Source organism: Rhodnius prolixus, unplaced genomic scaffold (genome assembly GCF_049639745.1).
Source record: "Rhodnius prolixus isolate KJV_2025 unplaced genomic scaffold, Rpr scaffold_6, whole genome shotgun sequence".
Taxonomy (NCBI): domain Eukaryota; kingdom Metazoa; phylum Arthropoda; class Insecta; order Hemiptera; family Reduviidae; genus Rhodnius; species Rhodnius prolixus.
The window spans coordinates 34899883-34921589 of NW_027411634.1; the positions used below are offsets into that span (position 1 = coordinate 34899883).

Here is a 21707-nt window from a genome sequence, read left to right on the forward strand (position 1 = left end):
ATATCAATTCAGGTAGGTCCGCATTAAATGAAGAAAATGTTGTAGAAAACAATTTTATAAAAAGTACCAGAGTGCACTGAAGCATGCGTTAATGTTATAGGTACAACTTTGAATAGTAGATTGGATTTTGTTGAAATCAGCAAATAATTATATTTGTTTTTCAGAAGCAGAGAACTCTTTCTGCGTTTCTTACAAATACCTCAAATACATGATGTACCTACCTATCTTATTAAATTATATTCAGTTAATTATATTATTAATTAATTATTTATTTTAATTATAATTTATTAATTATAATGTTAATTAAACTTAATTATATTCATCTCGTTTAATGTGCAAATCTTGAATCATTACTAGTGTTTTCCTACATCGTTTTTTCAGCCTGAATTTCTGAAAGATTTTAATTAGAGGTTTAATTTTAATTAGGATTTTAATCAGTTTCAGTAGCATAAAACCAACACCCTGAATTTTGACCCATCCTTAAACAGGAAGTCCGGACTGGTTAGTCATGTGGGCGTCCTCATTTTTTTAATTTAAGGCGTGTCAAAATTTGAGGTTATTGGCGCCCGAAGCTTTCAGTGCACTGCCGCCCTCCGAACAGTGTTCTCTCAAGACAGACTCCACTGACCTTCACCGGACAGTGAGCTGAAAGAGAAAATCTAAGGGATTGCAGCTAGATTCGAACCCGTGATCTCCACATTGGTACCAGTATTCGCTAACCACCCAGCTAGCTAAATCTTTCCCGATATTTTGTTATCATTAGTATTATTTTTGGGAGGATTTACATGTTGGTTATTAATTGGACTACTTTCCCACTTAATTAAAAATATAAAATATGTTATTCTATTAAATGTACCTAGTTGTAATTAATTTACCATGGAAACAAAAATTTTAATTTGTTACAAGTCCTTCACTACTTTTTTAAAAAATATATGTATTTGTTGTAGATGTCAGTGATTTAGTAATTAATTGTTGATGTTGAAACTATTCCAACTATGGTAGGTAAGTTTTAAACGGGCTGTCTACTGTAATATAAATAATTTTTAAACAGTATTTTTTAAAACATACATTTTTAATCATTTATTTTCTCTTTCATATAGGTGTTACACAAGCTTTATTTTACAGGTTATTTGTTACTATTCACCGTATTACGAAGTACAATATCCGTTACCATACAGCAATGATATTCTCTTACAACACTGTAGAAATTATAGATCATATCCTACTTATACCCACTTTAATTCGGCTCCTAAAGAATTGAACAATCATTTTTATTACGATAGACATTATTACAATCCTTCTTCTATTTACAAGCATCAATGTTCCTATATAAAATGCACACCAAATCCTTACAGGAGTGTGCCTGCTAATCAGTACAGTTTACCACTTGATACCATTCATTATTACATGAATCCAAGTCTGCAGTGTCCTCAGACGTATGCGAATTACATGCAAAAAAGTGAGCAACGTGCCAAACTTCATAATTATGTTCCTTATTACCATATTCCGAGCACTAATTATGCCTATCGTTCCCAATCAATCAACAAAATAGATAATACTTCAATCATAAATACATCAGGAATGTATCCCAAAACAAATTTGGCAAAACAAAATTATATGTGGAATCCTTTATATTATTATACAGATAAGAATCTACCTCAACTTTACAATACAGACATTTCAACTCACAAAACTTTAAAAAATCAGTTAAATGAAAAAGAATCTCGAGAAAATAAAGTTCAATTTATGTTTCCATCAGAAATTGTAATAAGAAGTTTAGGGCCTTGGGCGCCAATTGGTAATTCAGGCGAGTACAGATCTAATGGCACGTTTTCCATAAAATATGATACATCAAACCAGGTAGTTTTCAAGAATCAATTTTCGCCAACTCAAAATAATTTTCTGGATAATAATCGAAATTCAAATAAGAAATCAGCAGATTATCTCGATGAGAGGAACGTTTCGTTTTACAACAAAACAACTGACGATAGCCTTTTACAAATATCAAAAGATTTTACAAATGAATTCGTTGAAAATTCATCAATAGGAGAAAATGATCTACTTAAACCATTAGAAGGTACCAGTCATCTTAAGAAAAACGAATTCGTAAACGGTAAGAATTTAAAACATAGAACAAAAAATACCGTACCAAGCCGAAATAAAGTAAACAATTTACACTTTGAAGAATTAAATGGTTATCAGACAAATTTAACAAATGTACAAGAATATAAAGCAAATATTCGTAAAAAGAACAAACTATTTTCCCCATGGATTTCAATTAATAGAGGAAATTTAGTGAAGAACTCTCATCTTCTTTACGATGATGAAAAAAAAATAAATAAACTGAAGTCAAGAAGAAATCATAGAACATTTAAGAAAAAATCAAGTAAACGAGCGTTCGTGTCAGATAATTTCGGTTGCACTAATATATCTACAACCAACGCATATAAACCTATTTCATCAACTTTGAAACTAAGAACAACTTTGGAAGAAACAATTTCAACTTTGGAAGGAACACTACCAACTTTGAAACAAACATCAACTCCTCCAATCTTGAATACTAGAAAAACAGAAAACGAAACTATTTTTAAAACCGACAGCATAGCCACAGAAAGAATTAGTACAGTGTTTCCTGTAAATCAGAGAACGGAAATTAAACCGTTAATAGCTAGTCCTAACAGTGCCTTAAAATCACAGTGTGAACACCAAAACAATGTAAGATGTATTTGTTCAATAAGGCAAGTATTACAAGACATGGATCAAATTATTTCTTCAAATGATGAATCGAAAGGGTTATTCGCAAATTTAGCCAATTATTCATGTAGTAGATACGTACCAATAAATAACGCTTATAAAATATCTGCCGACATGAAACCAAGACTTATATCTAACAAACCCAAGGAGTTGTTAGTTGATGAAGGATCAGGACCAAAAGAGATTCTAGCTGACACTATAGATGAACTGATGACAAGAGGGATACCAAACGAGGGTAAATTATTAAATATATCCAATAAATTGAAATCAACTATCTTTTTTTTTCTATCTAAAATGAATTTATAATTACAGGGATTGACTTTTACGTATTTCCTAGTACAAATATAGAAATTCCTTGCATCACTACGAATAAAATACAATTGTCGCCGAACACAGCCGATTCTACAAAATATACTTGGAACCATGGAGATCAACAACTGATTACAGGCAGGTATCAATATTAATTATAATATAAATATTAATTTAAGCTTATTTCATTCTCTTTTCTTTATATTGATTAATATCAGTGGAACTTTTGGCAAACACTTACAAATTCAATTGCAATTTGTTCTTGGTTTTATCGAAGTAATGTCAAGAAATTTAATCATGTTCTGTTATTCCTAAATGCTATAATATTCTTCGATACTTCTGAGTAGAATTATGATCTCTTTGACTTTTTAAAAGAAATATTACTGTACAGAAGGCCGATTTTTGGAAGATATCAATCACAGAGGTAGTCTTCAAATAACTGGTGTGACTATGAGTGATTCTGATAATTACACTTGTACAGTTAATTATACAGATCCCGACTCTGAATTACCAGCGAGTAGCTCTTTTCTGCATACTGTATTAGGTATGAATAAAAAATGACTTAATTATAAATTATTGTAAGTGTAGTTATTCTTAAAATCATAACAATATTTGCACAATTAAAAAATTACATGAAACTGATTATTAAAGAAATATACGAATCTGTCATTTTCTAATGGTTTTATTCTTTTGTTTTGTGTTAATTAGTTGTTTCAGAACCACTATTGGCACTGCATTCTCTAATTCACTATAAAGCAAAAGCTAAATGTGACCAGGAAATGTTAGAAATGTTTGAATTATATTTACCTCAACAAATAGAACGTCTTATTTGTGGAAATAATGAAACTGCAAAAATCTGTAATGTTGAAATCCATAATCCAATGTGCCAAACTAAAAACCTACAAGTATAAAAATACTAATGTATATTAAGTTTTAAAATAAGGGGGAGTTTAATCATTACTCAGGCCATAAGCACCATTACTCTTAAGGCACTGGATGTAATGTATGATAAGTTTAGGTAATTTTATATGAGCATGAAACGGCGTCATAATTTTTTCTTGGTAGAGGTTGCTCAAGTTTTTTAAGATAACCAAGATGTTTTTTATTTTTAAATGGTCACTCAAATATGCAAAATCACGGGGTTAAAAAAGTGGCAGCCCATGTCCGACCATATAATAGAATGCAAAAAATGTGCGAGAAACACTGAGTTCAAAGACATCGCTACTAAAATTTCCTGGAGAGCAGTTACAATCGTTTGAGGTGATATTTTATACTCAACGGTTTCTTAGCAGTTAGGAGATAGGATAATACAAATCAGAAGCTATTCTGTTCGCAGGACTGCGCTGTATTGTGTAAGGGCTTAGTTGCTGCCTCCCCCTAATAACAAGAAGTATAGAAAAGCGGAAAGTGGCCATCCGGCTTGTCTCCGTTCCTCTGCAGGGGAGTCCATACTACCAACCAAATAAGCAGCTGTTGAATACTGCAGTGATTAGACCAATGCCCACCTCTCCTCGACTGTTCGGTTTCCATCCACCGTTAGCTCATAGCAGATAATCAGAAATAAATTATTCTGGCTGGTACACGGGAAGCTCGCACTACAGACTTGCATTTGGAACATGCTACGTTGATCATCATATTAAGGTTATTCCTGAGGAGTCTTAACATATGTAGACTGACAATAACTACCTTTGTAAGATCATTGGAAAGTAGTTGAGTACAAAAATAAGAAGAACGCTCTTATATGAAACTTATTGGTCAAATAAAATAGAACAAGAACAAATTACTATTATAATGCACTTTGTAGGTGATTAAAATTATAAGTTATTTATGAATATTTTTAAACATTACATATATAAATAAACTACTATCAACTTATCTAAAATGAAATCAAGTGCAAACTGGAATACTAATTGAAATTTCACTGTAAAGGACTTCGGTCGATTTGAAAGATTGTGTAGTTCGCATTATTTTAAACTGAATTTATTAGGAAAAATTCCGTAAAGTACCTTGTGAAAAACTAATTAACTAACTGCTACAATGAATTAAAATCAGAGGATTCCATATCGCCTCAATGAGCCCATCTCTATAATCCTCGATTAACTTTTTACCCTTAGGCCAATTAACAGCTGAAAGGCCTTTCATATGGGATGTTACCAATAAACATTCCCGGACCACTGCACCAAGAAGCATTCGTTTCGCCTATGTATTGGTGTTTTGCAGATAAGCGCCCCCAAGGAGTGGCCAAACAGAATAAGCTACCAATTGGTCTTGGGAAAATTAGCGGCAATCATTCCTGCAGCCTGCGTTAATGCTTTTAATTGTCACGTTATCAAGTAGCTTCTTTATTACCACAACGTAAATCTTGAATCCACTAAAACTCTAGCTCCGGTCCTCATTTTGTTAAGTTCTTTAGAGGGTTTTTGTATTACAGATACAATAATTATTCCCCTTTTCTAGCAAATTAACAATGCAGTGGGAAGTAAATTAATGTATAACTTAGCACGTACACAAACAAGACGCGCAAGAGATATAAATATTGGATTCGAAGATTACATGATAATGTCGTTAAACTATCAAGTTGATACCGCAGATATTTGGCAGTTTATGCCATCAACAGATAACAGAACCCATTGTTCGCCATTCTGCCAGCAAAAAGTTATATTAAAAGTGATTGAAACCTTAAAAGAATCAGTCAGTGACGCATTGACTTATCCAGGTTTAGTACAATATTTTTGAAGCTTTAAAATATGATTAATTTGCCTTTAAATAAATACCTTGTTATATCTTACACTTTACTTATACTTTCTTTATTAAATAATAGTTGAATCATCACTTGGTGTAGTCTTTGAACCTGATTTATCTACACTAACCGTGAGAACAGTAATTGCATGCACTGGAGGATTGCAACTGTATCAAGGCTTTTGTGGTAAGCGCTTAATTTTATAAAAGCAAGTTCAGAGCTATGATAGAAATTGAGTTTCAAAAGATTCAGTTAATAATGTATTTATTTTTAAGTTCCTTGTCCTAAAGAACATTACAGCGAAGAAGGCAGCACCCAATGCACCAAATGTCCACCAGGAACATATCAGAATGATATTGGTGCAAAAATATGTGAAAATTGCCCACATCCTTTCAAAGAAGGATGTTTTGCAATGGTTATTTTAAAATATTTATTATAATTTATATGTCTGGTAGTATTGATTTTATTTTACTTATTTGAAATTTTTAATTTTTTTTTTTTTTTTTTTTTTCACCAGTGGACCACGCCAATTATGTTAATCCTGTTAAGTGGTATAATGATCATTTTTATTCTTACCATTTGTCTACTGGTTTATATGTGTTCTGCGAATGGAGGTAAAATCTTCTAAGAAAATTTATTAAATTCTAGCCGACTTCAGTGAGAAATTTCAAATTCTTGTGTAAATGTCTCTTTAATACATCTGTAACTGAATTTTAATCCACTTTAAATGCATGTATTTTACAGGGAAAGCTTGCTTCGGATGTTTCCGCAAAGGCAGAACCAGAAAAACGAGTAATCAAATAAAATATAAAAAAATGAAGGTACAAAAAAATAGTAAATATAATCTAACCATTAATCTTTATTATCAATTAATGTAATATATATATTTCGGAAACTTATTTAATCCTCATTAACCTAATTTTAGAGATAAAACTTTAAACTAAACCAAGGCCCTCCAGTAAAAGTTCCCTTAATCTAATTTCTGAGTCAGTTTCAAATGAAAGTTATTGATCTTGCAGTAGATCAAAAAACAGACACGATTTTAATGTTTCCTTAAACGTAACTTACTCTAAAAACTGAGAAAAAAAATGTTCAAATAAATTTTAGCTGCGTTGCCAGTAGATCTCGCTGAAGTATTTTAAATTAAAAAATCTAATTTTACACTACTTTCTCCTACTAAACGTTCATAGTGATTCTAACTTACATTTTCTTCTAAGTCCAGTTTTTTTTAACCCATTAACATACTATATTTTGTAAAACCGTACTTTACACTGAAATTGCACCTTAGAGGGAAGAATACTCCCGCCGCCAATTTACCATAAAAGGGATTTTCCCCAAACAAAAAAAATGGTCAAAATAAAAGGTTAGATCTACTATTACGTAAAACAAATGAGTATAAGAAGTGTATAGAAAATCGTGGGAACCATTTTCGAATAAACATTTTTAAAAAGTGAAAAATCTTTTCAATAAAATGCTACTTGCGATAGCATTTTAACTGCTAACACTTTCTGCGATACCATGTAGGTGCCCACACTTAAGTTTAATTTGATGGCGATTTTTTTTTTTTTTTTTTTTTAGCTAAATTTGTCTGATACACTCAACACTTACATTTATTTATTTAAATAGCACACTCACAAATCACTTTGAGGTGCCTCAAAAAGGGCATTACAGGTGAAAACTTGATATAAAGTTTTAGTTATCAGACATTGCTGATCTAACCACCTAATCAACATTAAAATACAAACTATAATAGTTTTATGATACTTTTTTGCCCAATAGAAAAATCACAAACTTTAAGAGAATGCTCAAAGCAGATGCATTTCTTTTTTTTTTTAATGATTTAAGGCGCGTCAATACCTGAGGTTATTGGCGCCCGGATAATCGTGTTAAATTTATTTATTCTTACTAAGTAAAGTAAGAGAATATAATATTATAGCTGCTGCTAATTCACGGTTTTTTTAAGGCCTTGAAGGAAGACTAAATATCGAACCAATACTAATTTAAATAATTATTTGTTTTCAGAATAAACCAACAAAGAAACAAACAAAGTCGTCCTCTGCTCAATATAATGAAGGTTAATTTCATTTGAATAAACGTTTCAGAAAAATATTCAGCTAGATTCTTATAGTCCTTGTGAAGTAGGGAAATTTGGACTTACCAGTTGGGAACCAACACTTCCTGCAGAGGTTTTGATTAAGTACAAACAAACATAGAAGACATAGGGAGCCACAATAAATTGTTTAGAGGTCGCAGAACATTCTTCCCACCACTCATCAGAGACATTGCTGATCTAACCACCTAATCAACATTAAAATACAAACTATAATGGTTTTATTATAAATTTTTTGCCCAACAGAAAAATTACAAACTTTAAGAGAATGCTGAAAAGAAAGGCAATATTTTTTTAAAATGATTTAAGGCGCTTCAACATCTGAGGTTATTGGCGCCCGGAGCTTTTTACAGTGCACTGCCGGCCTCTGGACAGTGTTCTGTCGTTACAGGCCAAAGGAAATATTAACCGTGTTTTATTCACCTTTAAATAATGATGAGGTCCTCGGAGTTCCTTGTAATAAACAGAACCGCTTAGTTAAAGTATTTTCTTTTGTTAATCTAAATATGTGTGAACACTTTCAATAATTTATTTAATTGCAATTAACGTAATTACTTTTTCCTGAAAGTTGAAAATTGTAAAAAAAAAAAGGATAAATGACTTCCATAAATGACATGCTCACTTTCTTCACTTATAAAATAAATAAGTGATACGGTTGAAGGAAACATGTCAGAGCTCTGTCCCACCCACCCTAATTCAAAATCCTCAGAGAAGTTTCCAGCCAAAGCCATTCGTTATCTTCATGAAACATTACTCCATTTAAATTACCCTAGAAAATTGCAAGAAATCGAAAAAATGGCCCATAACAGTAGCAGTATCAGTTTATATATAGCTGCTGGAAACTAAAAATGCTTTACAGCAGGGCTTAACTTTACTTCTCCCTAATAAATTATCTGTGGAAATAAAGTTTTCTGGCAAACCTTATATAAACGTAATATACTGGATACGTGTGGTATGTACAAAGTTTCTAGAAAACCACTGAACCCTTAACGCTATTAACTTATTATTAACTATTTACTAATAGATTACTAAAAAAAATCAATTCAGGCTAGCGGTATTTCCGATTAAATGATAAACAAAATGGGTATGTTATTTTTATATTTAATGTTGAATAAGTAATGAGACACATTAAACTGAAGTGACACTTTATATGAAAACCTTGCCACTCCCTCCCACAAGGGAAAATTATAGAGCTACATTTATAGAATATGAGTACCAAAAACAAAACAAAAAAATAGTTAATAGAATAATTTACATTAAATCTAGAAAAACTGAAAAATCAATACTGTATAGTAGCAAATTTAAAAAGAAAAACTTGTATTAGGGGCCTATGGTGGCACCAAAATTGTATATTTAATCTGAACACTATTAAGTTTTCGTTTTTTAGTAATGGTGGATTTATAACAGACAGACAGACTTCTTTTTCTAAGGAAACCTCAAACTGGCTTTTCAAAAATCAAAATATAAAATCGACATGTTGACAAAACCTTCTCTATCGATTAGTTAGAGAAAGTAAAAAACCATTAGTTTCATTTTTTTTTTTAACTCTTGGCAATAACAAGTATTTTATCATAAGAAGCTACTTATTTTGACAGTGGCCAAAGAAAACGTTTAAAATTTGAATACGAAATGGGCGCTGCTCTACGTTTCGAATCTATTACTAGAGCTCTGAGAAGCTCCTGAAGGCACGGAAAGCTTTGTCCATTATAACTTCATACAATATAATGCACTTCAGGTATCTAGTTTTCCATCCAAAATTAAGCTCCTTAAGAAGGATGTACACCCTACCCGAAAATAAGAAGCAATTTTTTTACTCCTTTTTTTTTTACTAAAGTCATAAAGTAAAGTAATCGCCTATTCTTTCAGGCGGGGCTTAACGTCCAACTACCAATTAGGTGTCGTTTAGATGAGGGCGGAAGCTCATACTTACTATAAACAATTTTTTCTAACAAAAAGAAGTCATGCACGGGATTGGAACTGGGGATCTCCCACTTACAAAGCCACGCTCTTGACCACTAGACCTACACCCGTCCCTACCAAAGTCAAAATCTTTGGCAATTGTCGAAAGAAGATGCTTTCTCCTTGTGCATTAAGATTTAGAAACAAGCTAATTTTTTTTTTTTTTTTTGTTCTTTTGTTTAGAACATCCACCTACTCCTCCAACTGAAGACTTCTCCGCTTAAAAATCTGTAACTGACTGAATTATTTAAAATTTAATACTCAATGTACAGAGGTGTTATGGTACCCATTAATTAAATAAAAATACTTATTTTTGTTTTAAATTTTTTGTTTTTATATTAAAAAGTAGATTAATTAAAAACTTATTTAGATTTAGATTCCTAAACTTAATATTAAATTAAACTTAATTTTGGTTTACATTTCCAAATACCAATTCTCATTTATTTAAAAAGTATGAAATATTATACTTCACTGAAATCATTTTGAATAATCTGTTTCCAAAGAAGTAAATCCAAATGAATAGAATTTAAAAAAAATAAAAAACTGTTGTACTAAGTTCTTGGAAATAAAAATTTAATCAGGAAAAAATGAAAACAACTAATTTAAAAGCCACAAAGAATTAACTCTCTTGACCATGAAAACCTTTACAGGAACAATTTTCTTTACTAACTTATTGACAGGTAGTTATTTTTTTACGAAAAACATTTTATTCTATTACTATTTCGGCTCCCACTTTACTTAAAGCCTCTTTTATTTTTTCAGCCTCATCTTTAGCAATATCTGCTTTTACAATTGTAGGGGCACTCTCCACAAATTTTTTGGCCTAAAAATATAATAAAGATATACAATATTTGTGAGGCATAATTATTTTGAAGTAACATGAATGACAGCACACAATAGAATAATTATAGTAAGTGCAAATTAGTTGAAAGTGAAATGATAATTAATTAATAATATAAACTAATTCAAGTTTTTCCCCAGTCTAGACACCACCAAAAAACTCCTAATTACTGTTCATTTTTAATTCTTAACAGAAAGTGTACGAAACTTCCTGCCTAGATTAGATAAGATTTATGAATTTGAACATATGAATCGTTTCCGTCATGCACTATGCTACCTGACTGACTGATACAGAAACCCGCAATATTATTCAGCATTGCGGAGCTAACTAAATCCTCAAATATTAGCTATATTTTGTTTGAGCATTTAATACACCCAAGCATAACATATAGTAGCCACATCAATCATTTTTTGCGGCCTCTATTATTCTGAAGTATTGGTTGTCAACTATTATGCTGGGATACCTGAAGTACGGCAAGAACACTGAATTAGTGGTTTGTATCAGGAGAATCTCCAACCAATCAGTCATGACATGAACCTAATTCCATTTTTCTTCCTAATCAAAAACTTTTTGTTGACATTTATATGATGTATGATGTTGCAAGAACTTTTCTTCCTTTTTTTTTAATCAAATGGTCAATGATTTTATAAAATACTTATAAATTAGTTAGTAATTGAAATTGTTTTAAGTTACCTGTACTAAATTCATTCCTTCTAGAAGATTTTTACATTCCTTTATTAATGCTACTTTTTGTTTTTCTTCGAATTTTAGCAACTTAACCGTAAAACTAGTTTGCACCTGTTTAGGAGCAACTTCTTCTTCAACCTAAAATTTTTAAAAACCTAAGTATCTGCTTTCTTTATATCTAGTGATTATTTAGTATAGAGAAATTATTTGCTACCTTACCTATAACTAAAATAATATATACAAAAAAAAATATAATAATAACAGGCAAAAAATGTAATCGTAAAAGTTTGAAATCAGAAGACAAGTCCTAGTACAGATCATTACAAAAAAGTAATTTAATCTTTAGTGATTTCTGAATGTACATACTCTGCGGTGTTAAGCTACATCAAAAATTTTAAATTTAAAATAATTAAATAAAAATTAACCACAGTCTTGGATTTAGGATTGTCCTCTAACTTGCTTCACATGTTCGTTTATAGACATAAAGAAATTTACCTCTGCTTTAGACAAAGCAAACCCACCGACAGGAAATGCTGGTGAATCTGGTAAGTTTAATCTTTGTTTTAATGCTGTACTTAGTTCAGAAACTTCTATAAGGGTAAGTTGGGATATATCATTCACAAGTTTCTCAATTTTTGCAGAAAAGACTGTTGGTCCATCTGGTGCAGGTACTGTTAATGGCTCTCCATTTGAAACTCCAGAACTATATCAAGAAATATTTGAATTGAAAGCAAATAGTCAGTGGAAGATATATGAAAATTTAATGAAATACCTTTTTGAAAAACATCTTCCTTGTTTTAAAGCAATATTAACAATAGTTCTAAACTTAAACATCTCTCTTATATTAAAACTATACAAAAAAATATTCAACAAATGCAGAAGAGTAAGAATGAAAATTTCGTAAAAGTTCACACGGAATCATATATTTGTAGGTTGGGTAACCTTCCTTCAGTTCGGCACACGGTAAAGGAAAATACAGAATATGGGTTGGTTACTTAAATTGCCGGCAGGTCGAGAAGCACAAGGCATCTAGAATTGATTATTAAAGTAATTTAATCTTATATACATACATATGTATGTCCGTTAGAATTCTTAAAATGTCCAAATACAAAATTTAAAATTTAAATATCTAAATAAAGTAGTTTTTGAGGAAAAATAGGCATGCATAACTCCCTCTTTAATTTTTAATACCTAGCAAGATTATTAAAATCTATAAAATATTTTTCCTTATTTAATCATGTGTGTTTGATATTATTCTTATAGTTTAAATAATTGATATATGTATGTATTTCATTTGTTCAAAGCTTCATTTGTTAGAAGTCAAGAGATGCTGTAGCAGAGGAAAACTTGGAAAAATGAGAATTAGTACTTTTAGTGTATTTCTTCTATTAATTTTCTCCTTATTAGCTATTGCACAAGGTTATCTCTGTGGTATGTATGTTTCAAAATAGATTTTAAAAATTTAGACACCCAGGCCATTTCAGGCTTTTAAAATATTTGTCATTACATTTACGATAGATTTTAATTACTAAAAAAATTATGTTATTAATAATAATTTTTTTTTGGGGGGGGGGGTTATACAGTGAAAAAAAGTTTCAATGATCCGTCAAATGATTTGAAAGATAAAGAGCGGGCTGTTCAAAGTAGTAAAGATGAGGTATGTTTTGATAATTTATTACTACAATTACTTAGTTGATTCTAGTCTTCAGAGATTCACAGATTTAGAGAAAACTGTCACCTCAATTGGCATAACTCTAAACAGCCTAAGTTATTTTAGTTAAAATTAGTAAGAACCTGTTATCAGTTGTTCCTTAATACTTCATGAATTACTTCTGCAGAAATCAATGTAAGGCAATACTGATTTGGCATTCACATTTGATTTTAGTTGATACAAGCTGGCTTACTGAAATATGCTGGGGTCTTTGGAGGTCCTTCTGATTACGCAGAGCTTGATGAGTCAGGTCGGAGTAAAAGGGTGAAAAGGTACGAAACTTAACTAGTCTACTGTAAAAAGATACTCATCCTTTCACAATAAAAAATTGGTGACAAATTTTTGTATTATCCTGCAATAAAATTTTAAGTAATAAAGACTTGTCTGCTTCTGGTACTAAAATTTGTATTGAAGTTCTTAAAATTTCGCGTTCTAAATTAGAATAGAAATTATTCTTTAGCTAGTTCACAATTATTAAGAAGCTAATGTGCATGTCAGTCATCTATCAAATTTTTCATTATAAGTTAACTTACAACGCAGCTTAGAAGATGACGTTATTTACGAAGCTCCAGACATTCCACTATTCAATTTTTTGTTTTTTAATTAAATCATATCGTTATTTAAAATCTGTATATAAGTATATAGAATAAGTAAATAGGAAGTATAAAAAAGGCAGGAGGAGAAAAACTACCCAGCGTTAGCACTCTCTGCAGGATATAATGATCTTGTAAGTCTTCAGACTGCAAGGAAGTCGCGGGGCCACTGGCGATTCAGTCAGCGAGTATTGTTAGGGATATCAGAGGAGGCGAGAGACAGAACTAGAGGATTGAAGCAAGTAGAGAGAGCAGTATGGAATTTTTGATATTTAGTCTAGGCGAGTTGGTGTACGACGGGAATGTTGAGGTCGTTGTGAAGTGAGGTTAGTCATGTAGAAAGGAGCGTCAGCTATCTGTCGGGAGTAGTTTTAATTGAAATATCTGCTCAGTCCGTGAGTTTGTAGATTTGACTGAACCCTACAGCCTCTAGTCGTTTATAATTTGAAGTAAAATATTAGTTGTATAAAATTAGCAACCTAAGTTAATTAAACTAAGTGTTGAACAGTTTTATTTACGCAAAAAAAAGTTAATACAAGTATTAAAAAACAGCCCAATTTGTTAATCGAGCTGACAAAAAAACGAACGTTCAAGAACAAATATTTATATGGCTTACCGTCCGTGTTGTTTTATTTGCTTATCCGAATTTTTTCTAATACTCTGAACGAGCGTAAACCTCTACTTCAATGAAAATCAAATGAGGAGACCAGGAATAATAAAAACAATAACCTTGCATTTTTTTTTTTTATTTCCCATAATCTAAATTTCCAGTTCTGCAAAATGGGAATAAATAATACTTTGGCCTAGTGCATGCATAGGTGTTGCCATTACAGGCTTCATCTCCTTATAGGGACCAACATGATCTTTTACAATACAACAAACCTACGCTTTCTAAATCTCTTAAAAATAGCAAACTTAGAAAATAAGCACATTTTGAGCCATATGAAATGGAATGCAGTGTCTTTTCTTGTTTTAAATACATATGTATATATATATAAAATATTTTTTTTTATATATAAAGATAACTAGTAATAGAAAATGGTTGAAAAAATAAGCCCTTTATAAAAACCGGGCAGGAATGAGGTTGAAATGACTTTTAAATAATTAAATAATGGAAGAGAACTTGCGCATCTTACAGTGATGCAAGATACAACACCTAACTCACCGACATTATTAAACAAATATAATACAAAAAAAAAATAAAATAAAAATAAAGCAGTTCGTAAAATCGTTTAGAAACATTTCCTGTGTACAATGGATGGGCCTGATTCATCGTACTCTTGTTTGGAGATCCACATTTGTTGGAATGTTGAAAGAGATGCTAAGATAGATCCACCAATCCATACTGAGTACTTTCTCTCAGGTGGGGCTATGATCTTGATTTTCATTGTTGATGGTGCCAATGCGGTTATTTCTTTTTGCATCCTGTCAGCGATGCCTGGATACATTGTGGTACCACCAGAGAGTACTGTATTAGCATACAAATCTTTACGGATGTCCACGTCACACTTCATGATAGAATTGTATGTTGTCTCGTGAATACCGCATGCTTCCATACCCAGAAATGATGGTTGAAACAGAGCCTCTGGGCAACGGAATCTTTCATTTCCGATGGTGATGACTTGTCCATCAGGAAGTTCATAAGATTTTTCTAACGAGCTAGAGCTAGCAGCGGTTGCCATTTCCTGTTCGAAGTCTAGGGCAACGTAACACAGCTTTTCTTTGATATCCCTAACAATTTCACGTTCGGCTGTGGTGGTGAAAGAGTAGCCACGCTCAGTCAGGATTTTCATCAGGTAGTCAGTGAGATCACGACCGGCCAAATCCAATCGAAGGATGGCATGTGGGAGGGCATAACCTTCATATATAGGTACTGTGTGCGAGACACCATCTCCAGAATCCAGTACAATACCAGTGGTACGACCAGATGCGTACAGGGAAAGAACAGCCTGGATAGCAACATACATTGCTGGAGTGTTGAAGGTTTCAAACATTATCTGCAACAATGAAAGTGTTATGAGTTAAATAAAAATCATCTCAGAAGCTTACAGTAGCAGTAGCTATTATACACTTCACTTTACCTGCGTCATCTTTTCTCTGTTGGCTTTGGGGTTTAATGGCGCCTCCGTAAGCAGAACTGGGTGTTCTTCGGGAGCAACTCGAAGTTCATTATAAAATGTGTGATGCCAAATTTTTTCCATGTCATCCCAATTAGTTACAATACCGTGTTCGATTGGATACTTTAATGTAAGAATACCTCTCTTACTTTGAGCTTCATCTCCGACATAGCTATCCTTCTGACCCATTCCTACCATTACACCCTAATGAAAAAAATTACATCCTTCATGTTAATTTAAATTTATTAATCCATGCGAAACTTGCTTAGTTTTAGCTCCGCATTTGGGGAAAAAACTACTATATCCTCTTACCTGATGCCTTGGCCTTCCAACAATTGAGGGAAATACAGCACGAGGCGCATCGTCGCCGGCAAACCCAGCTTTGCACATACCGGAACCATTGTCTACAACCAATGCAGCTACTTCTTCGTCGCACATTTTGTCAGTGGGTTAGATTGGTGAGCTACAAGAAATCTAACGGTTAGATTTCAAACACTTTGTTGTAATAGTAAGTAATAATGATTAAACTGTGCACTTAATAAGGTATTGTGCGAGGTATTTTCGTTAAAATTCAAAATTAATAATTTATAAAAAAAAAATTAACCGTTAATACGAGAGGGTATAACGGACACCTCAACCAACAAATACGAAAGTTACCTAGCACAATTAAGAATGCACTGTTATTGATAATCCAAAGAGCACTTTACAATAACTATTAAAATTAAAAATAATAGAAGACCACACCCTAGCACAACACTTACTATAAATAAATAAATAGATATCCAGCTCTCACGCCGAGCTCTTGTTGAACACTGATTGCTAACGCAGTGTGTAATGAGTAATATAGGGGGTTCCCCCATCCTACACACCCCACCACATTGCTAATAAGGACATCCAATGTGGCGGCCAATAAGGGGGTTCTTGACCATATATGGTAACATAGCGTGGCATTAATAAAATGGCTGACAAAAAAATCTTATTTAAGAATCTTTGAATGCACAGCTCTCTTTTATTATTTCTATAAGGTGAGGCAGTGTGACTAAATCAAAGATGATGCATTAGTAAAATTCACCGGTTTCGCGCTAACTAGATAAGGGTTAATATACTTGTTAAACGTTTAACATAAACAAAGAGGTTATTTTTAGATAACAGTGTGGTGGGACGTGTGAAATTTACCAACAATCTATTAATACGTTAAATTTTTTAAGAATCTGAAATAGGGCCAATATGTTATCTTAAGACAAGTTTATTGCACCGGCCGGTAAACAGAACACTTATTGCAGCAAAAATTGAAATTCAATCTTAAGAACGACTTTATTGGGAAAATGCTGAAATAAAATTAAAAATTTTGAAATGTTACTTACATGATAAAACAAGAAGAACGGCGTCTCTATAGTGTCAACACCGAAATACAATTGAAGAGAATGACGGGAAGGAGTCAGACCGTTGGGTCTTGCTAAGAAATGAACTCTTCCAGTCAGGGGCGTACCTTTTATTGATGATTTCAAAATTGTTATTAGTTTTTACAAATTGCGTAAAAATTAAATCTCAAAACTTCGAAGATCGGTCAATTAATTGATACTAATTAAATACATAATTAAAATTAAATCAGCAGTGCAATAGTATTTCTGTAAAAAATAAAAGCCGGTCGAACAGGGCGGTGCCAACTCATGCATGGACTCTTCCATGCCCCACCACATCGTTTGGAGCCTCTACTCTTACCATATATGGGCATAAAACGGATAAAGCCACCTGATTGGTCCAGCCAAAGCGCTTTGGATTCAACAGTGAAATGCTTCACGAGGTTCCAAGTATCACCGGCTTGGCAACTTAACATCCGCAGTAAAACGAACTAGCTTTTTATTTTTCACTCCAATCTTCTACTGGTATCCAACTAATTCTTTAAAAATTCCAAGCAGAAACATATGTATGTAATAAAATTCGCTTACTGTTAAACAACAGGTTCGTTCAAAAAAATAAGTTGGACAATAGAACGCAGAATATAAAATTTTATATTCAGCCAGAATACCAGAATACTGATGGCATTTTAAAATGATGAATGAAGTCATTGGCTGAAAAATTGCTGACTTCCAGTATTCATTTCCATAAAGAATGATGAATTTGTTTTCTTCATTGTATCGTTATTGTATTGTATCGTTCTACGTAATCTAAAGCCTTAAAATTAAAATCTAATTTACGAGAAATTGTCGTAATTATAACATAAAGGGATCTACTCGCCTGACAGTCTTATGACCATAAGACGGTGTATTTTATTGGATTATATTTTTTTTTTGCATTGAATGAATAACCGTTTTAAATAAATAGTACTAAACGATCCTCTGGTTCACTAATGACCTGTTCTAACAAATTTGCTGGACACTTTTCATGCTGAACTATGTTTACTTCTAAATAAATAGAAAAAAACTTGTATAAAAAATCTTGTATTGCAGAAAATAATAAAAAGAAATTTAAAATAAAAATATCCTAAGATAATAGTGAACAATGGAAATAAATACATGATCAGCTGACGAAAGCTGATATCGATTCTGTCTACTAGGGACCTATGACCCTCCCTACAATAGTTCTCTTAACACCGTAAAGTGTAAAGAATTTTCTGGATAAAGATTAAATTTATTGCTTACCAATTTATTTTCTTTTATTTATTTAATAAAATTTAATTAATACCTAAATTTAATCTGAAGTGAACACTCAATGACTTTCTGTTATATCAATTCATAAGATTCTAATTTATAAATTTCCTCATATGTTACATATTTCAAGAATTCATTTAATTCTGATTGGAATTGTAGATTGTAAAACCATTCACAATACCGAAATCGACTTAAGAGGGAAGCCGTTCTAATTCTTCTTCTGAACAGCTCTGTACCGAATTTTCCTGTAAAAGTGTTAACTAATAAAACAAAAATAAAGTTCCATTCTCAATTGGTGTTCAGTTAGAAATAGAAACCAATATTTTCCTAATAACCTTGATACTGACTGAAATTAACAAAAAAAAAAGAAAAGGAATTGTTACTCATTAAATATTTAGTAGCTTAGAACTTTAACAAAACGTTATACATAATTGTTCTATTCTTTGTGTACAAGTTTACAAAATGTTGAAGAGGTTGGCTGTAAAATAGATGGTAATGCAGTTACCAGGGCAACCAACTTTTTATTAGAAATACTCCCCGTAAAAATACATACATATGTTACCTCACTTAATTTCATACATAAAATGGTAAAATTCACCATCACCTAACCAAAAAATAATAATAAAATATGAAAACACTTTACTTTTTCTATGTTAGAAGGAAAGTCGGATAGTTTTAAAGTTTTATTGTGCTCCTCCAATTTAATCGTCACTAAAATATCAAAACCCGCAAAATTTTCCTTCCAACCTAAAAACTTGTTAAGGTTTTCTTAAAATAATGATCTTTTATTAAATGTTTGGCTATAATAAAGTTTTACCAAAATGAAAGGGGTCTTGAGGGAAGTTTGAGGTCCTAGAACCCTTTCTTAAATTAGAATTTCAAACATTATTAAAATATTAAGATATCTGTGTAACGAAATACGGAAGCTAAAAAGAAATCGTGAAGAGATTCACACTTCTGGTCAAGCCATTTTCTTCAATTTCCAAAATTTTGCGTCTTATTTAATATTTCTAATATTCTATCCAAATGGACCAACTACTCTATCACAACTGGATGCAATCAGCTCTGATTTCGGCAACGCTCCTTCGAGTCCTCCTCGAAGAGATTAATCTTACCGATATTTGAACTTCCAGCAATTATGTTTGTTATTTTTTATACACTGGTACACAAACCAATTTCAATAAAAACGTTTTTAGGAGCTTTCGGGAGAACCTATCGGTTAGCTAAATGCTTTGAAGACATTAAGACAGCTTGGTTACTTCGTTTAGATATCACATTCAGAATTCTGCTATACCTAGATAACAAACATTATTATCTCCACCAGTTTAATGTGTATGTATGAAAGAGAGAAGGAATTTTGCAGACAATAGTGTCTGTAGTTATAGGCTATTCAATTATACATATTACACAAATAACTACATTATATGTATAAATTATAAATATATACATAAAAATCTAAACTTCTATATAAGTAACTTCAAATCAATTAATTAAAATGCAAAGAAATAAGCGTTTAGCAAAGTAGTTGGTGTACTGGACTGAAACGCGGAAATCTCAGATTCAGCACCGGTACAAAATTTCCTTATAAGCATATTTTTTTTATTGTTTCAAGTAACTTAATGTACTGTTTATTCTTCTTAAAATTTCCATAAACAGGAGTAAGAATGATATAATAATAAAAAAAAAGATAAACAATCCTCAACTATAAAAGTGGTAACCGATTAGAGCTCATTTATGTAAAGTAGAAACTGCAGAATGTAGGGAGAACATTCACACGCAAAATGGCGGAAAAGTCACAAAAATGCTCCATAAAAGACGTATTTTAATATCATTTCTTTGATCTTTAGATAAATGGCCGATCATTTTCGTTATTATCATATTTGTGTTGAAATGAGGCCAAGTGCGCTGTATCCATTGCCGAATGCTAAACTTCCATTTGCAAGAAATGGGGATACATGGCTTACGACGTTGAGAATCAACAAAGATGTTAAAGGGGGCTTGGTCTTGTCTGCTGTAGGTGACGATTTGTACCTACCGAAATACCATATTTATTTGAGGGAAACTTTTACGAAGTTCATAACTGTAATAGTTGCAGTAAGTTATCTTGTGAAAGTTCACATCACATTTTTCACGATTAAATAAAACTAATATAAAAATCCATTAATGACTGAAAGGTAATTAATAAACAAAACTGCTTAGTTATTGTAAATATGTTAACAGTTATTTAATAAACAATGGAAAACATGAAGTAATAAAAAAAATACTAAACCTAGGTCGTAGATCCTGCGCTGGAAAATTAAATAAAACGCTAACCTTGAATATAACTGGATAAACAAAAAAAATAAACTTCTGATTTTATTGCCTTTTATGGTAAAGCAGAATAATGGTTTCATTGTTAAAGTTAATTCTACAATTCACTTTCCACACTTGCATGTACACTAATAAACAGAGCGTGTAAGATGAATTCTAAAATAATAAAAAGCTAAATATGTATCATATTTCTTTATTTTTATTATATTTTATTTCGACTATTGAACATTAAAATAAGTTCTTATAAAACTGTCGCCTTGGCACACTTAGATCTCCTGAAGGTGCTTCCCAGGGTCACGGCTGCATGTAATGTATTATAAAAGTTAAGCTTTTCTTCCGCTTTAGTACAGGAAGTTTTACTAGACAGACTTACAAGTATTGGTTCACCCATAGTAAAAAATTAGTATAAATTTTAGTAGTACAAGAAATCAACGCAAAGCCTGCAACTTCCTTGTTGCAAATGGGAGATTCATATTAGTAATTGAGATGAAACTGGCTTATCTTTATTTGCAGGGATTAACTCTACTGCACTACATTATTTGGGACGATTTGGCGTATATAAACTCAGCTGTACATATTTAAACATCAGACATGAGCATACCTCAGAAAGCAAATAGCTGTAGCCGCTAATATTTTATTCACTATTCCCTGAAAAAAATGAAAAGTGATAAAAATAATAAGATAAAGTATATAAAGTTAGAAATAAATAAGTTGTTCCATGTAAAAGAACATGGATTTGTAAGTGGGAGATACCCAGTTCTAATCCCGTGTGTAGCTACTTTTTATTTGATAGAAAATTAATTTAATTGTAAAGCGTGTGCTTCCGCCTCCGCCCAAGATACCTACCTAATCGGTAGCTAACGTTAAGCCACGCCTGAAAAATAGGTAAAGTAACTCACTCCTTTTAAAATTTATGTTTCCATAC

At 31.8% G+C, this 21707-nt stretch overlaps 4 protein-coding genes and 1 long non-coding RNA gene across 14 annotated transcripts in view; 2 read left to right on the forward strand and 3 right to left on the reverse strand.

The window, feature by feature from the left end:
• Window positions 1-868: 868 nt before the first annotated feature.
• LOC141460661 (uncharacterized) lies at window positions 869-10284 on the forward strand. 6 transcript variants are annotated; one of them, XM_074140885.1, is made up of 12 exons: window positions 869-998; window positions 1101-2989; window positions 3067-3201; window positions 3455-3607; window positions 3772-3968; window positions 5521-5779; window positions 5885-5989; window positions 6079-6218; window positions 6321-6417; window positions 6548-6624; window positions 7826-7877; window positions 10056-10284. In XM_074140885.1, the coding sequence occupies exons 1-12, from the start codon at window positions 976-978 to the stop codon at window positions 10094-10096; spliced, it is 3168 nt and encodes a 1055-aa protein (XP_073996986.1). In that variant the 5' UTR covers window positions 869-975; the 3' UTR covers window positions 10097-10284. The 6 variants fall into 6 exon arrangements, with proteins under 6 accessions (XP_073996986.1, XP_073996989.1, XP_073996990.1 ...); XM_074140886.1 differs by having other exon boundaries at window positions 897-998; window positions 1126-2989; XM_074140888.1 differs by lacking the exons at window positions 6079-6218; window positions 6321-6417.
• Window positions 10285-10424: 140 nt separating this feature from the next.
• mRpL12 (mitochondrial ribosomal protein L12) lies at window positions 10425-12312 on the reverse strand. The gene is made up of 4 exons (XM_074140950.1): window positions 12173-12312; window positions 11896-12103; window positions 11407-11538; window positions 10425-10695 (listed from the first exon to the last, which is right to left on the reverse strand). Exons 1-4 carry the CDS (start codon window positions 12232-12234, stop codon window positions 10579-10581), a joined length of 519 nt encoding a protein of 172 aa, XP_073997051.1. The 5' UTR covers window positions 12235-12312; the 3' UTR covers window positions 10425-10578.
• A 20-nt stretch (window positions 12313-12332) lies between these two features.
• Window positions 12333-13513, forward strand: LOC141460695 (uncharacterized). 2 transcript variants are annotated; one of them, XM_074140961.1, is made up of 4 exons: window positions 12333-12447; window positions 12705-12831; window positions 12984-13057; window positions 13286-13513. In XM_074140961.1, the coding sequence occupies exons 2-4, from the start codon at window positions 12756-12758 to the stop codon at window positions 13394-13396; spliced, it is 261 nt and encodes an 86-aa protein (XP_073997062.1). In that variant the 5' UTR covers window positions 12333-12447; window positions 12705-12755; the 3' UTR covers window positions 13397-13513. The 2 variants fall into 2 exon arrangements, with proteins under 2 accessions (XP_073997062.1, XP_073997061.1); XM_074140960.1 differs by lacking the exon at window positions 12333-12447 and having other exon boundaries at window positions 12653-12831.
• Window positions 13514-14434: 921 nt separating this feature from the next.
• LOC141460677 (actin-5C) lies at window positions 14435-17346 on the reverse strand. 3 transcript variants are annotated; one of them, XM_074140929.1, is made up of 4 exons: window positions 17186-17346; window positions 16134-16284; window positions 15786-16025; window positions 14435-15701 (listed from the first exon to the last, which is right to left on the reverse strand). In XM_074140929.1, exons 2-4 carry the CDS (start codon window positions 16257-16259, stop codon window positions 14937-14939), a joined length of 1131 nt encoding a protein of 376 aa, XP_073997030.1. In that variant the 5' UTR covers window positions 16260-16284; window positions 17186-17346; the 3' UTR covers window positions 14435-14936. The 3 variants fall into 3 exon arrangements, with proteins under 3 accessions (XP_073997030.1, XP_073997031.1, XP_073997032.1); XM_074140930.1 differs by lacking the exon at window positions 17186-17346 and adding an exon at window positions 16583-16736; XM_074140931.1 differs by lacking the exon at window positions 17186-17346 and adding an exon at window positions 16479-16613.
• A 3327-nt stretch (window positions 17347-20673) lies between these two features.
• LOC141460698 (uncharacterized) overlaps window positions 20674-21707 on the reverse strand; it is a 61808-nt gene continuing 60774 nt past the window's right edge. Inside the window, exon 13 of one of the 2 annotated variants that reach the window (XR_012462295.1) lies at window positions 20674-21430. This is a non-coding gene — a long non-coding RNA (uncharacterized lncRNA). The remainder of the gene's footprint in view (window positions 21431-21707) is intronic. The other variant, XR_012462287.1, reaches the window with a different exon arrangement.

Coding starts and splice junctions, on each gene's coding strand:
- LOC141460695 (XM_074140960.1), top strand. CDS start 12,684: ATGTATTTCATTTGTTCAAAGCTTCATTTGTTAGAAGTCAAGAGATGC. Junction 12,832..12,983: donor TGCACAAGGTTATCTCTGTG/GTATGTATGTTT, acceptor GGGGTTATACAG/TGAAAAAAAGTTTCAATGAT. Junction 13,058..13,285: donor TTCAAAGTAGTAAAGATGAG/GTATGTTTTGAT, acceptor ATTTGATTTTAG/TTGATACAAGCTGGCTTACT.
- LOC141460661 (XM_074140885.1), top strand. CDS start 976: ATGTTGAAACTATTCCAACTATG. Junction 5,990..6,078: donor ACTGTATCAAGGCTTTTGTG/GTAAGCGCTTAA, acceptor TTTATTTTTAAG/TTCCTTGTCCTAAAGAACAT. Junction 6,219..6,320: donor AAGAAGGATGTTTTGCAATG/GTTATTTTAAAA, acceptor TTTTTTCACCAG/TGGACCACGCCAATTATGTT.
- LOC141460677 (XM_074140929.1), bottom strand. CDS start 16,259: ATGTGCGACGAAGAAGTAGCTGCATTGGTTGTAGACAATGGTTCCGGT. Junction 16,026..16,133: donor TTGGAAGGCCAAGGCATCAG/GTAAGAGGATAT, acceptor TTTTTTCATTAG/GGTGTAATGGTAGGAATGGG. Junction 15,702..15,785: donor ACAGAGAAAAGATGACGCAG/GTAAAGTGAAGT, acceptor TCATTGTTGCAG/ATAATGTTTGAAACCTTCAA.
- mRpL12 (XM_074140950.1), bottom strand. CDS start 12,234: ATGTTTAAGTTTAGAACTATTGTTAATATTGCTTTAAAACAAGGAAGA. Junction 11,539..11,895: donor TTGCTTTGTCTAAAGCAGAG/GTAAATTTCTTT, acceptor TAAAAATTTTAG/GTTGAAGAAGAAGTTGCTCC. Junction 10,696..11,406: donor AAGGAATGAATTTAGTACAG/GTAACTTAAAAC, acceptor TTATATTTTTAG/GCCAAAAAATTTGTGGAGAG.